The sequence below is a fragment of the Pelobates fuscus genome, chromosome 5 (assembly GCF_036172605.1).
Source record: "Pelobates fuscus isolate aPelFus1 chromosome 5, aPelFus1.pri, whole genome shotgun sequence".
Classification (NCBI taxonomy): Eukaryota; Metazoa; Chordata; class Amphibia; order Anura; family Pelobatidae; genus Pelobates; species Pelobates fuscus.
The window spans coordinates 352829029-352842191 of NC_086321.1; the positions used below are offsets into that span (position 1 = coordinate 352829029).

General features: G+C 50.4%; 1 protein-coding gene across 3 annotated transcripts in view; it reads left to right on the top strand.

Moving 5' to 3' along the window:
- The window catches only part of CACTIN (cactin, spliceosome C complex subunit), a 38079-nt gene extending 31680 nt beyond the window's left edge, over positions 1 to 6399 (top strand). For all 3 annotated transcript variants that reach the window (XM_063455957.1, XM_063455955.1, XM_063455956.1), the window contains one exon: positions 5785 to 6399. In XM_063455957.1, coding sequence (XP_063312027.1) covers positions 5785 to 6275 — 491 coding nt within the window. In that variant the 3' untranslated portion in view covers positions 6276 to 6399. The remainder of the gene's footprint in view (positions 1 to 5784) is intronic.
- Positions 6400 to 13163: the final 6764 nt, after the last annotated feature.

Genomic DNA, 13163 nt, shown 5'->3' on the forward strand with positions numbered 1-13163 from the left:
CATCGGAATGGTTGTGTGAAGTGCTTGTGTCGCCTTTTGTGCTATTTGCTGCCATAGTATGGTTACCTTAGGGCATTCCCACCATGTGTGTAGGTATGTACCTTTACTCCCACAGCCTTTCCAGCATAGGTCTGAGTTTGTTTGTTTCATTTGCTTTAAGCGTAGTGGGGTGAGGTACCATCTAAAAAGGGTTTTATAGGCTTGTTCTTTGTGATTGACACATATTGATATTGTTGCGGTGGCTTCCCATGTGTCTATCCAGTCGCTTTGTTCTCTTGTGGGGCCCAGGTCTCTTTCCCAGGCTGCAACGTAAGGCATAGAGCTTTCTCGCGTGTGTCTACTCAGTAAGGAGTATATTTTCGATATTTGTCCCTTTTGGAGTGGGTGGTTTATGCATGCATTTTCTAGTGGCGTGAGTGGGGTAATGCTTGCTTGTCGTATGTGTGGGGTTTCTACATAGCTGCGGATTTGTAGATATCGGAACAGGTCTTTAGTCGTGAGGGGAGTTTGCCGGGGGAGGTCTGCGAAGGGTACGATGGTTTGATTTTTATAAAAGTGGTAGATGCGTGTCAGGTAATTGTCTTCGAAATGGGCGAGGTCTCTCGGGGACATACCTGGTGCGAAGTTCGTGTTCCTGAGGATGGGCATTAATGGGGAGGGGTGTGAGATGAGTTTGTGCTTTTCGGTGATTTTGTCCCATGTTTTGATCATGGTTGTTAACGCTGGGGAGGTGGGGTCGGTGGTCTGGCATCCTTTGGGAGCCATATTTGTAGGGAGGGGAAGTCTGATCCGAATATGATGTGTTCCAAGTCTACCCATCTCTTATTGCCTGGGTTGGCGTGGATTTGGATTGTTTGCGACAGTTGGGTTGATTGGAAGTACTGGGTGAGATTGGGGAGTCCTAGTCCTCCCTGTTTGTTTGGGATGTATAGAGTCTTGCGAGCTATCCTTGCCCTTTTTCCTGCCCATATAAATTTATCTATCTTGGTTTGCAATTTTTTTGAAGTCTGGGATGTTGATCGGGATTGGAAGTGTTTGAAACAGGTATAAGAACCGAGGAAGTAGGTTCATTTTAATGGACGTCATTCTGCCTATCCATGAGATTGCCATGGTGTTCCACTTTTCTAGGTCTTGTGAGGCGGTTTCTATCAGGGGCGTATAATTAAGGTCATAGGTTTGTGCGAGGTCTGTTGGGAGTGTGATGCCCAGGTATTTAATGGCTGTGTGTTGGTAAGTGAAAGGGTGTCGTGATTTGAGTTTCTGGAGTGTAGGTTTGTCTACTTGGATCGGAAGGGCTTCCGTTTTCTCCAGATTGAGTTTATAGCCCGAGACTTCAGCGTAGTTCGTTAGTTCCATTGATAGGGGTGGGAGGGAGTGTAGTGGGTCCGTGATTGTGAGGAGAACATCATCTGCGTATGCTGCGATTTTATATGTTTCCCCCCTGATGTTAAGTCCTTGAATTTCTTGGTGGTGTCTGAGGGTCTGGAGGAGGGGTTCGAGCGAGAGGGCGAATAGTATTGGGGATAGTGGGCATCCTTGTCTCGTGCCGTTCTTAATGGGAAAGGTGGGGGGTGTGGTAGAGTGTAGGAGGAGGGTGGCTGTGGGTGATGAGTAAAGGGATCCTAGTGCGTCAATGAAGGGCGTTGGGAAGCCGAATTTTCGTAATGTTGCAAAAAGGAAGGGCCAGAGTAATCTGTCAAAGGCTTTTTCTGCGTCAAGGGATAAGAGGAGGGTTGGGAGGCGTCTGTAGTCAGCGTACCAGATGAGGTCGAAGGTGCGTCGGGTGTTATCACTGGCTTGTCTGTGTGGGATAAATCCCACTTGATCAGGATGTATGAGGAGGGGAAGCAGGGGGTTTAGTCTCTCGGCCATTACCTTTGTGAATAGTTTTACGTCGACATTTAGTAGGGAGATTGGTCTAAAATGTCCGGGGTCAAGGTGGGACTTACCAGGTTTTGGTAGAAGGCATATGTTTGCTCGTAGCATGTCGGGAGGGAGGGGATCTCCTCGCATGAGTGAGTTGAAGAGTTTACTTAGTTGTGGGATGAGTGCTGTCGCAAAGGTTTTATAGTAAAGGCCTGTGAACCCGTCTGGACCCGGGCATTTGTTGGGTTTGAGAGTTTTGAGTGCGTTCGCTGTGATTTCTGTTGATATTCGGTGAACTCCTTCGGGTGTTAGTGAGGGTAGGGTAAGTGTGATTTTAGTGATATTTTTACGGGCTGTTCTACATTTGAGTTTGCGGGCGAGTAGTGTATCCGCTTTATTGGATTTTTCGTAGAAAAGTTGGCGTGTCCATTGGAGAGCTTTGGTGGTGTCTGTAGACATGAAGTATTTTGTCGCGGTCTGGAGTTGATGTATTTTAGCCGCTAGGTCCGGTGTGGGTTGGATTTTGAAGTCACCTTCTAATTGGCGGAGTTCTTTTAGATTTTGTTCTAGTTTTGCTAAACGTTGCTTTTTGTGATGGGAGGCTTGACTTATTAGGGTGCCCCTAATCACTGTTTTATGTGCTGCCCATAGGATGCCCGGTGAGGTGACCGAGTGCGTATTTAGGGTAAAGTAGTCTGTGATGGCTTTAGACGTGGTGTTTCTAATTGTGGGGTCGTGGAGTAGTTTAGGGTTTAAGCGCCAGGACCATTGGCGGGTGGTGAGTGGTGGGGTCAGTGTGAGTGAGATTTCAGCGTGGTCTGACCATGTGATTGATCCAATCGAGGTGTTTATGATTAGAGGTAGAGTGGATGGGGATGTCAGGAATAGATCTATACGTGAGTGGGATCGGTGAGGGTGGGAGTAGAAAGTATAGTCCTGTGTAGTCGGGTTTTGGGTCCTCCACACGTCGACTAGGCGAGTACGTGCGAGGAAGTTTTGAAGCAGTTTGTCGGATTGTGAAGTCTGTCCGCGATTTCGAGGGTGTGTGCCCCTTCTGTGCCTGTCTATTGCCGGGGAAGGCGTGGCGTTGCAATCTCCCCCTACGATGTGGTGGTGTGAGGAGAATAGCGCTAGGTGTGCCTGTAGTGATTGCCAAAAAGAGGCTGAGGGGACCGTGGGGGCGTAGATCGATGTGAATGCAAATTTCTGGGGGCCCATGTTTCCTGCAACCGTTATATATCTCCCCTGGGGGTCAGCAATTGTCTTGTCGACTGTGAGGGGGCATGCTTTGTGGAGTAGGATTGCCACCCCATTTTGCTTTCCAGTCGGTGAGTTTGCTAAAAAATATCTATTAAAGTTCCGGTTTAGCAGCGGGTCCCCCAAGATTTGAGGGGTAACCGGGGGGGGGGGGGGATGTTCGGTCGGCTCTCGAGTAGGCCCACTGGTTGCCTAAGAGGGTGGAGAGGGAGGGTGGTGGGGGGGGGTCTCGTTACTTCTCAGCCTATTGTTTGCCAGGTTAGGCTGGTAGTGTGTAGGGCTAGGATTGTTGGGTCCCAATGAGTGGTCTCTGCTGGGTGTAGGGTTGGTTCCCCTGTGTCGGCGATTGTCTCCAACGGGGTTGGATGTTCAGGGAAGCGGGAATGAGGGGGGGGACCATGTGTTGGGGATATAGTTCAGTGGGGTTTAAACCTGTATTGAAGTCCTGTGTGGAGGTTAGTCCAGGTAAGGTTACCGGTGTCCCCGGTCTGTGTCTTCATGAGTCCCGTCCTGCTCACTTCTTGGGCGTCTGTATCGACCGGCTTCTCTGGGACTGGCGATGTGCTGTAGTATCATCTCCAGTTGCTTGGCGGGCTTGTTGTGAGGCGGCTCTGGTAGTAGGGGCTGCTGCATGGGTAATTTGCACCCCGATATGCTTGGCGAAGTCCAGCATGTCTGCTGGGTAGTGGAGGGTGTAGGAGTGGTTTTCTTTTCGGACCATTAACTTGAAGGGGTGGCCCCACATATATTTCCAACCATTTTGTGCCAGGGCAGTTGTGAGGGGTTTAAGTTCCCTCCTTTTGCGCAGGGTTACTGGTGTTAGGTCCTGGAATAGTTGTAGCTGGTGTCCCTGGTACTTTGGTGGATTTGTGCGGGCCGCAGCCATTAGTTTCTCTTTCGTGGTGAATAGGAGCAGTTTCACGATTACATCCCTAGTTAGGGTTGGTGTGGGAGGCCGAAGTGCTCGGTGTGCTCTCTCTATCTGGAGGTCGTTGGCAGAGGCTTCTGGCCAAAGGTTAGAGAAAATTTATTTGACGGCTGGGAGAATAGCTTCCGTGGTGACCGTTTCTGGTAGGCCCCGGATTCGTATGTTACTCCGGCGGGATCTGTTGTTGAGATCCTCTAGGCCATCTTCCAATTGGACTATTCTGTCCTGCATGAGTAATAGTTCATGGTCGTGTGATTTAGTTGCCACAGTTAGGTCTGAGATGTCGGTTTCTGCCAGTGCGTCTATGTCTGTTCTGAGGCCCGCCATTTGCTTTTCGAGTTCCGCTGCTGTGTGGGCCTTGATGTCTTCGGACGTTTCTTTAAGGAGTCGTCGTAGGTTGCCCATCGTGATGGGGGCCGCGGTATTTCCAGGGACATCGCTGTCGTCCGATTCTGAGTCGGATTGCTGTGCAGATTGGGTCAAAGATGGCCGCCCCTGCTCCGAGGCGCGGAACAGCGTGGCTACCGAAGGGGTATGTTCCTTCCTTTTTTTAGTGCCTCCCATGGTGTAGATGTTGTGGGGGAAGTGTATGCGTTGTACAATGCTCGTTTATAGGGTCGGATGGTTAAATTTTACCGCTGATGCTGGCTGATTGAGTGCTCGGGGTGAGGGAGCTCAGAAATCACACGTCCGTCTTCATCGGTGTTCAGGCTCCGCCCCAGGAGAAAGCACTTTAACCCCTTAAGGACCAAACTTCTGGAATAAAAGGGAATCATGACATGTCACACATGTCATGTGTCCTTAAGGGGTTAAAGAGTTACTCTTCACCAGACAACTTTATTTACTCCAAACAAAGTAGCCTTTAGTGCAATTATATGATTACATTTGACAAGATCATTTTGTTTTGAATGATGCAGTTTAATATTCATGTCCTCCTACATTGGAGGTTTAATAAATGTATAGTTAAAAAATTTTCTGGGGTTTATCAAAGTTTAAATATATAGCCTAATCAACTAGGTTAAATAAAATACCTACATTTGGGGACCTTACATTTCTGTGAAGCCCCAGGATATACATGTCCATGCCTGCCCTAAATTTAGTGGATGTCTCACTCCCAGAGCGCTCTCTTACACTTCTTGAGATGTTCAATTTTTATTATTCTCCTATAATATAATATTTGCGTATAACATTTTTACAGTACAGGATGGATATTGGCAGCCAAACCTGATTCGGCAAATGGATAAGGCATTGAGGAGTTGAGACAAGAAGCTAAAAGGCATTGAGAGTAAATGGACAGCTTGGATTATCCCACTCTCAATGATCACCTAGGGAAAATGACCCAGCATATGTGGTGGTGGGCAAACTGGGTTGGATTGGAGGAGAGGTTTCTGATAATGTTCTAAATTGCTGGCCATTTGGAGGGCAGCTGTTAAGCTGTACATAGTAGAAATAAATGTAGATAATGGAAAAGTTAAAGTACTATAATAGTTTGTGATCCTCTAATCATTTAGAAAAATAAAGTTTCAAGCTTGTGGTTTTTCTTAATGATCTGTAAATTACAAACTTAACTGCTCAAAGTCATTTAATCACTATGAATTATATAATGATTTTAAAGACTGTGTAAGAAGTGATAGAAATTTTGTGGGATGCTGCTTTGTGTTTATATTTGTACTGCATAGCATATATTAAATTACAGAAGGAAGTACTGATATTATTTTCTTTGTTCTTCCCAGGCGATGCCAGTGAGAGCCCTGAAGACATCTTTATCAGGAAAGCGAAAGAAGGTATGGATGGTGATGAGGCCCAGTTCAGTGTGGAGATCCCAGTCACAAGCAAAGCTTACCTATGGGCGGACAAATATAGGCCTCGAAAACCTCGTTTCTTCAATCGTGTCCATACAGGCTTTGAGTGGAACAAATACAACCAAACGCATTATGACTTTGACAACCCTCCCCCCAAAATTGTCCAGGGTTACAAATTCAACATATTTTATCCAGACTTGATTGACAAACGATCTACTCCGGAATATTTCTTGGAGGCTTGCCATGACAACAAGGACTTTGCTATATTACGTTTCCATGCTGGGCCTCCTTATGAAGACATTGCTTTCAAGATTGTCAATCGCGAGTGGGAGTATTCTCACCGACACGGCTTCCGTTGTCAGTTCTCTAATGGTATTTTCCAGCTGTGGTTCCACTTTAAGCGCTACAGATACAGAAGATGAGCCATGACCTGAAATTAGACCATTTCTTTCCTGTTTTTGTATAGCAACAAAAATCAAATTTGAAGACTTTTTAGAAATTTCACCCAAGACCATAATAAATGTTTTTGCCAAATATCCTGGGTGCCCTCACTGGTGGGTGAGATTGTAATACTTTTGTACAAATAAATTTTTTTGTTTGTTTATTGTTAGCCATGGGGTTAAATGGAAATTATCCAAACACAACTTATTTGCAACTTCTTGTAACCGTATTGGCACCTGAATTAGTCTCTATTGAGATATTGCCCAGAATCCTTAGCTCTATTGTTTACACTCAGCTCATGTGCACGTCCATCACCTATTACACCGTTTTATATCCAGATTTTGTTTGTCACGTGCCCACTAACTGTAATTTAATTATAGAGCATCACGTGGGGGTGGGGGGGGGGGGGGAGAATGGTTAACCTGAGTTATGTGATTTTCAATAATTTATTGAATGGTATAATTTCTAGAGAAGTGGTAGTTAAATGTTAAAAAGAAGAAAATTAATTAGATTTAGCATAGTAAAAAAGAAAACATTTCGAAGGATGATGTCCAAATATAAACAATTAACATTTAGCTCATGCCAGTGATTTGTGGAAGGAGAAGGAAAGGGGGGACAAAATGAGAAAAGGGTTCACTGCAACTTGAAACAAGGATTTCTGGATAGTTCTTACAGACTTGTCCATTAGTGAACATATTTCTAGGAAATGTTTAGTAAGCCATAGTTACATTTTAGCCTCCTATACTTCCCTGGGGCATATATTGTTACATCATGTTTGTTAATCAAACACTCAAAGCACCATAACCACTGCAGCGTTGGTACCCTGCCCATTTGCAGATGCTTTCAACAACTTATCTGGGGTCTACTGGGTGCCCGCTGACTTCTCCCTGAGTGCCAGAAGCTTTCTGTATTGAGATAATCCTGCCTGCAGTTTCCCCCTGGAACAGTAAGGAAGGGGGAGCATGACTGCTGCCCAAGATTGGAGGCTGGGTTAAAATGGATACATTTGTGGTTCTTAAGGAAAGGGAGAGGGAGGGGACTCACCAGTCAGCAGGATAAGTGAGGGCTCCTGACTGTTTTTTCTCACCTGACTGGCCCTGCAATTCGAAGAAACAACATTTAGGATAAAAAAAAAAAAATAATTGATTATCACCTAAACGGTGAATTTATACAGACATTAACAGTTAGATTGCGGCTGGAGCTGCATTGCAGAGACTCCTGCAATCTTACCTGGAGACCCACGGACAAGGGGCCATGGAGGAGCTGGTGTCGGGCGTGAGGAGTGTCCCCCAGGATGAGATGGCCGGTCAATCTGCATCCCGAGACGGACGGAGGGCCAGGAGATCGAGGCCTCCGTCGCGTCTTTCTCCAAGTCCGGTTCGGTGCCAGAGGAGGGAGAGAATGTTTCGGTGTCCGGTACCCGGGAGAAGGAGGATCCGTGCGAGTGATGGCGTTGGTGTGCAGGCCCAAGATGGCGGCGGAATCCAGGGTGAAGAAAGGGCGGGAAGATCGCGCTCCCCGCGCGCTTCTCTTCCGGCCCGCCCGGAAGTCGCGTCAGCACGTTCGGTGCGTGACGTGGACGCGGCCGGAAGCAACGTCAGCACGCAAGGCGCGTACATGACGGCACCGCGCAGGAGAGCGCGGCCGTCACAGGCCTTGCGTTCCAGCGTGGTTCCGGCAGGAAGTGAGCCGGGAACCACGCGAACAGCGCCCAGGAGGGCAGCCGGAGGGAGGAGAGGCGACAGTGCAAGCATCAGCACCCTGGAGAGTAGATTGCGGTCGGGCCAGGAGGCCGGCCGTGGATCACCTCAGTCATCAGGATCCAGTTCCTGTTCGGAGGAAGGTGATGCCCAGCATCCTCAGCCGGCCAGCGGTGAGTGTTGCGCCAGCGCTTGGAATGCGCTAGCTGGGGATAGTGTGGGTAGTGAGTTCAGGGGTCAGGAAGTACTGGGGTTACTTTACTGTTTTAGATAGGCTTCCAGGGGTGGGCTCCTTGGTGTCCCCTTGGTGTCCCCAGTTTCTGTTCCTCTTCCCACCCAGGCCCATGACCAGGATAGGGGTCAGTTGCATGCCCGGGTAGGTAGGGCACGGGGTGCTTGACAGGTTGTGAGTTGTCCCCACTAGGGATGCATGTGTCTCTGGAGGTTAAGGAAAAAATTGTTAAAGGTGAGTACGTGGATTTACTGTCCCTGGTCCCCCCCGACCGGGAGTCAGTGGATCGACCGCGGCGGGGGGACTCGGCGGACGGCGATAGAGGTAAGCATCTGCCGCGTACGTTTGGGAACTGGATTCAAGGGTTCTCCATTTTCACGAGTGTGCTGACGCAGGCCTTCCCTGAGAAGGCACCAGCGTTATTTGGGTATTTAGACCTAATATGGGGGGCGTACAAAGTTTATGGGGGTCAATGTTGGTTTCGTTATGACCAACAATTTCGCCAGAAGATGGCGGTGTGTTCAGGTATGGACTTTGGGGTCCAGGACGGGAGCCTGTGGCTCTTGCTGATGACCCCCAGTCGTCCGTCCCCCTTTCCGGGAGCAGCCGGCGCGCCGTCCAGTGCGCCGGCTGGGCAGCGCAGGGGAGTCTGCTGGCTCTACAATGAGAGTCAGTGCAAGTGGTTTGGATCCTGCCGCTTCAAGCACGAGTGCTCTCATTGTGGAGGGGCCCACCCAGCGCTGCGCTGCTTCAAGAAGGGCAAGCACGGGGGGAGACCCAGTAGGGAGGATCTCCCTAGAGCTGAGGACGCCAGTGAGCATGCTAAGGATGCGCCCTTGGCTCGACCGGTACCCTAGGCGTAAGGATGCAGGGGTTCTGCTGGTGGGGTTTTCGACAGGGTTTTGGATTCCGTTTGTTTATTCGGATTCCCCTTCACTGGCGGACAACCTGCGTTCGGTTGTAGGAAAAGAGGCTATTCTGGGGGATAAGTTGGGGAAGGAAATTCGTTTGGGTAGGATGGCGGGTCCGTTTGACACGCCTCCATTTCCCAATTTGCGGGTGTCCCCGCTGGGGTTGGTTCCTAAGAAAGAGCCGGGATCCTTTCGTCTCATTCACCACCTGTCCTACCCATCGGGTGGGTCGGTGAATGATGACATTGGCAAGGAAGAGTCACACGTTCGATACGCCTCGTTTGATCGAGCTTTAGAGTTGGTACGGGAGGCAGGGCAGGGAGCGCTGTTGGCTAAGTCGGACATCGAGTCTGCTTTTCGACTGCTCCCGGTCCACCCGGACTGTTTTCATCTGTTGGGTTGTCGGTTCCAAGGTTCATTTTACTATGATATGTGTTTGCCAATGGGCTGCGCTATCTCTTGTTCCTACTTTGAAATGTTTGCGTCTTTTTTGGAATGGGTGGTCGCTCGGGTTGCAGGGATAGAGTCGATAACGCGTTACCTAGACGATTTTCTGTTTGTGGGCCCACGGGAGTCGGATGACTGCGTGGTGCTCTTAGATTCCTTTTGAGCCGTTGCGCCGGATTTTGGCGTGCCAATAGCGGTCGAGAAGACGTTAGGGCCAGTGGGAGTCCTGTCCTACTTGGTTATTGAGGTGGACACGGGGAGTATGGTTTTCCGTTTGCCGGACGAGAAACTAAATCACCTGCTTCGGCTGGTGGATTCGGTGAAAGGGGCCAAAAAAGTACAGCTGCGGCGGTTACAGGCCTTGTTAGGGCATCTGAACTTTGCCTGTCGGGTATTGCCGATGGGCAGGGCCTTTTGCCGTCGCTTGTTGTTGTCGACGGTCGGAGTCAGGCAGCCGTTTCACTTTATTCGGATTACTCAATGGCATCGAGAGGACCTGCAAGTTTGGAGTTCATTTCTGGGTAGGTACAACGGGCAATCCTGCTGGCTGCGCCCGGCGGTGTCCAACACGGATTTGGAATTGTACACTGACGCGTCTGGGTCCGTGGGTTTCGGGGCCTACTTTCAAGGGCGGTGGTGTGCGGAAGCCTGGCCCCGCCAATGGCTAGAGACTGAATTGGTGAGTAACTTAACGTTTCTGGAGCTCTTTCCAATTGTGGTGGCGGTGGAGCTCTGGGGTGTTGAGCTGTCGAACTGTAAGGTGGTGGTGCACACGGACAACATGAGTGTGGTCCATGTGATCAACCGATCTTCGTCTTCGTCGCCTCCAGTGTTGTCGCTCCTTAGGCGCCTGGTACTGCTTAGCTTAGCACATAATTTGTGGTTGGTTGCGCACCATGTGCCTGGGGAGCAGAACATTATAGCCGACTCTCTCTCTCGGTTTCAGTGGGACCGGTTTCGAGTGGCGGCTCCCGAGGCTGCGCGGACTGGCACCTCGTGCCCGGCGGGCATATGGGACCTGGTTTCCACCATTTGAGCCGGTTGGTGAGGGAGTCGTTATCTGAGTCAACGTGGAGGTCGTATTCTGCGGTATGGCGGAAATGGAGGGATGTCTGCAAGGGCAGTGAGGCGTCTTCGGACGAAGGTAGGTTGGGAGCGACTCTGGCCTTCTTGGAGTTACTCTGCGAGGAGGGTAAGTCGGCAGCAGCGGCCGATAGGTCGTTAGCGGCACTGTCTTTTCTGTTCCAGTGGTGTGGGTGGCAGGATGCTACCACGGCATTCTGCATCTCGCGGGTTATGAAGGGCTGGAAGAAGGGCCGTAAGCGGGACTCTCGGCGTCCAATCTCCTACGAGATCTTGGGCAGACTCCTGGAGTGTCTGCCCCAGATTTGTGTCTCGGCCTACGAGGTTCTCCTGTTCCGGGCCGCTTTTGCTCTCTGCTTCTTTGCGGCCCTTCGGATAGGCGAGCTGGTGGCTCCAAGTACACGAGCGCCAGGTGCCATGCAAATCACTGATCTCAGGGTATCGACGGGCGACGTGACGTTGCTCGTTCGAAAGTCTAAGACCGATCAGGGAGGCGAGGGCGCATCGGTGCGAATTCAGGCTACTGGTGAGCGGTTTTGTCCGGTTCGGTTGGTGAGGGAATTCTTGGAGGTTCGTGGATCGGAGGCGGGGTCCCTGTTGCGACACCGGGATGGGTCATCACTCAGCCGGTTTCAATTCGCCAGGGTCCCCCGGGCAGGTGTGGTTAGTATTGGGCGGTCTCCAGGTTTGTACACCACGCACTCATTTCGAATCGGGGCTGCCACGCAGGCTAGTCAGCTGGGCTTCTCCGCAGAGGCGGTCAAGCGTTTGGGGCGCTGGCAGTCGGGTCGGTACCGGCTTTATGTGCGCCCCCATTTGCTGTAAACAAGTGGCAACAGTTATGGTTGTTTGTTATTTTCGTTGTAGGTCCTTCTCCTCTATTGTCTGGATCGTGGGACATTCCTTTGTTTATTGGGCTGCTAGGCGAGCGGAGAATAGACCCTATGGCCGTAACCTCGGTTTATCATACGAGGTAGCACGGGTACGTTGGAGGGGGATTCGGGGTTTGTCCTGGGACGGGTTACACACTGAATTGGTGCAGCTCCGGGGCTGCGTATCAGGGCCGGTTACCTTGGTGGTTCACGCGGGCGGGAACTATGTCGGACGGCGACGGTCGGTGGATCTGGTTCGGGCAATGCGGCATGACGTGGTCCGCTGTTTTGCGTTATTTCGGGACCTGACCCTCGTCTGGTCCGAGATCGTTCCGCGCCCGGTCTGGCGAACCGGTGGGCATGGTAAGGCGTTAGAGCGCTATAGGCGCAAGGTTAATATGTCCATGGCCCGGTTTGTGCGCCAACTGGGGGGGTATAGTAGTCCGGCATTTCGAGTTAGAAGGGGCTAATGATGATGTAATGAGACGGGATGGTGTTCATTTGTCCCCCATTGGGTTAGATATCTTCAATCTGGGTCTGCAAACTGGAATTGAGGCACCGCTGTCGGCGGGGGGGGCGCGATGCCCGCGCAGCGTAGTGCGCGAGGTGGGCATCGCGGTGGCGGGTTTCCCTGGACAGCGCAGAAGAAAAAAGGAACTTTGGGGAGACGACAGCCTGCACGGAGCTGATGGCGAGGAGCCGGCTGTCGAGGCTCATGTTACAGAATTTGGGAGAACTGCCTGTTGGGAAACACCCAACAGCTGGCAGAGTTGGACTAAGTTGAAATTGTTATATTAAATAAAGCTGTGGCCGTTGCCCTTACCCACAAGAATGAGGTGTCACGTGTATTATTGGGGGGCAACGGGTTTTGGTCGGGGACTGGTTGGGTCAGCAGTCAAGTTTCCCCCTGGAACAGTAAGGAAGGGGGAGCATGACTGCTGCCCAAGATTGGAGGCTGGGTTAAAATGGATACATTTGTGGTTCTTAAGGAAAGGGAGAGGGAGGGGACTCACCAGTCAGCAGGATAAGTGAGGGCTCCTGACTGTTTTTCCCACCCTCCCACCCTGTTTCTGGTGTTGTGGCTTGTGTCTTGTTTTTGTTCTTTGTGTTGTCACAGCTTGGCGGGTTTCCCTGGACAGCGCAGAAGAAAAAAGGAACTTTGGGGAGACGACAGCCTGCACGGAGCTGATGGCGAGGAGCCGGCTGTCGAGGCTCATGTTACAGAATTTGGGAGAACTGCCTGTTGGGAAACACCCAACAGCTGGCAGAGTTGGACTAAGTTGAAATTGTTATATTAAATAAAGCTGTGGCCGTTGCCCTTACCCACAAGAATGAGGTGTCACGTGTATTATTGGGGGGCAGCGGGTTTTGGTCGGGGACTGGTTGGGTCAGCAGTCAAGGGCTTAACTCATTGTCTGACTGTGATCCACTTACCAGTACTTTCAACCAATGAGGTGGCTCTGTACAGCAGGATTCTGAGGGAGAGCTAATGGGAGGAAGTAGATGCCAGGTAAGTTGTCAAACCATTAGTAAACTGTTTAGGGCAGCGATGCCCAAAAAGTAGATCCACAGTTAGAATTACAACTACCTTGATGCTTTGCATTTCTTTTAGAAAGACAAAGCT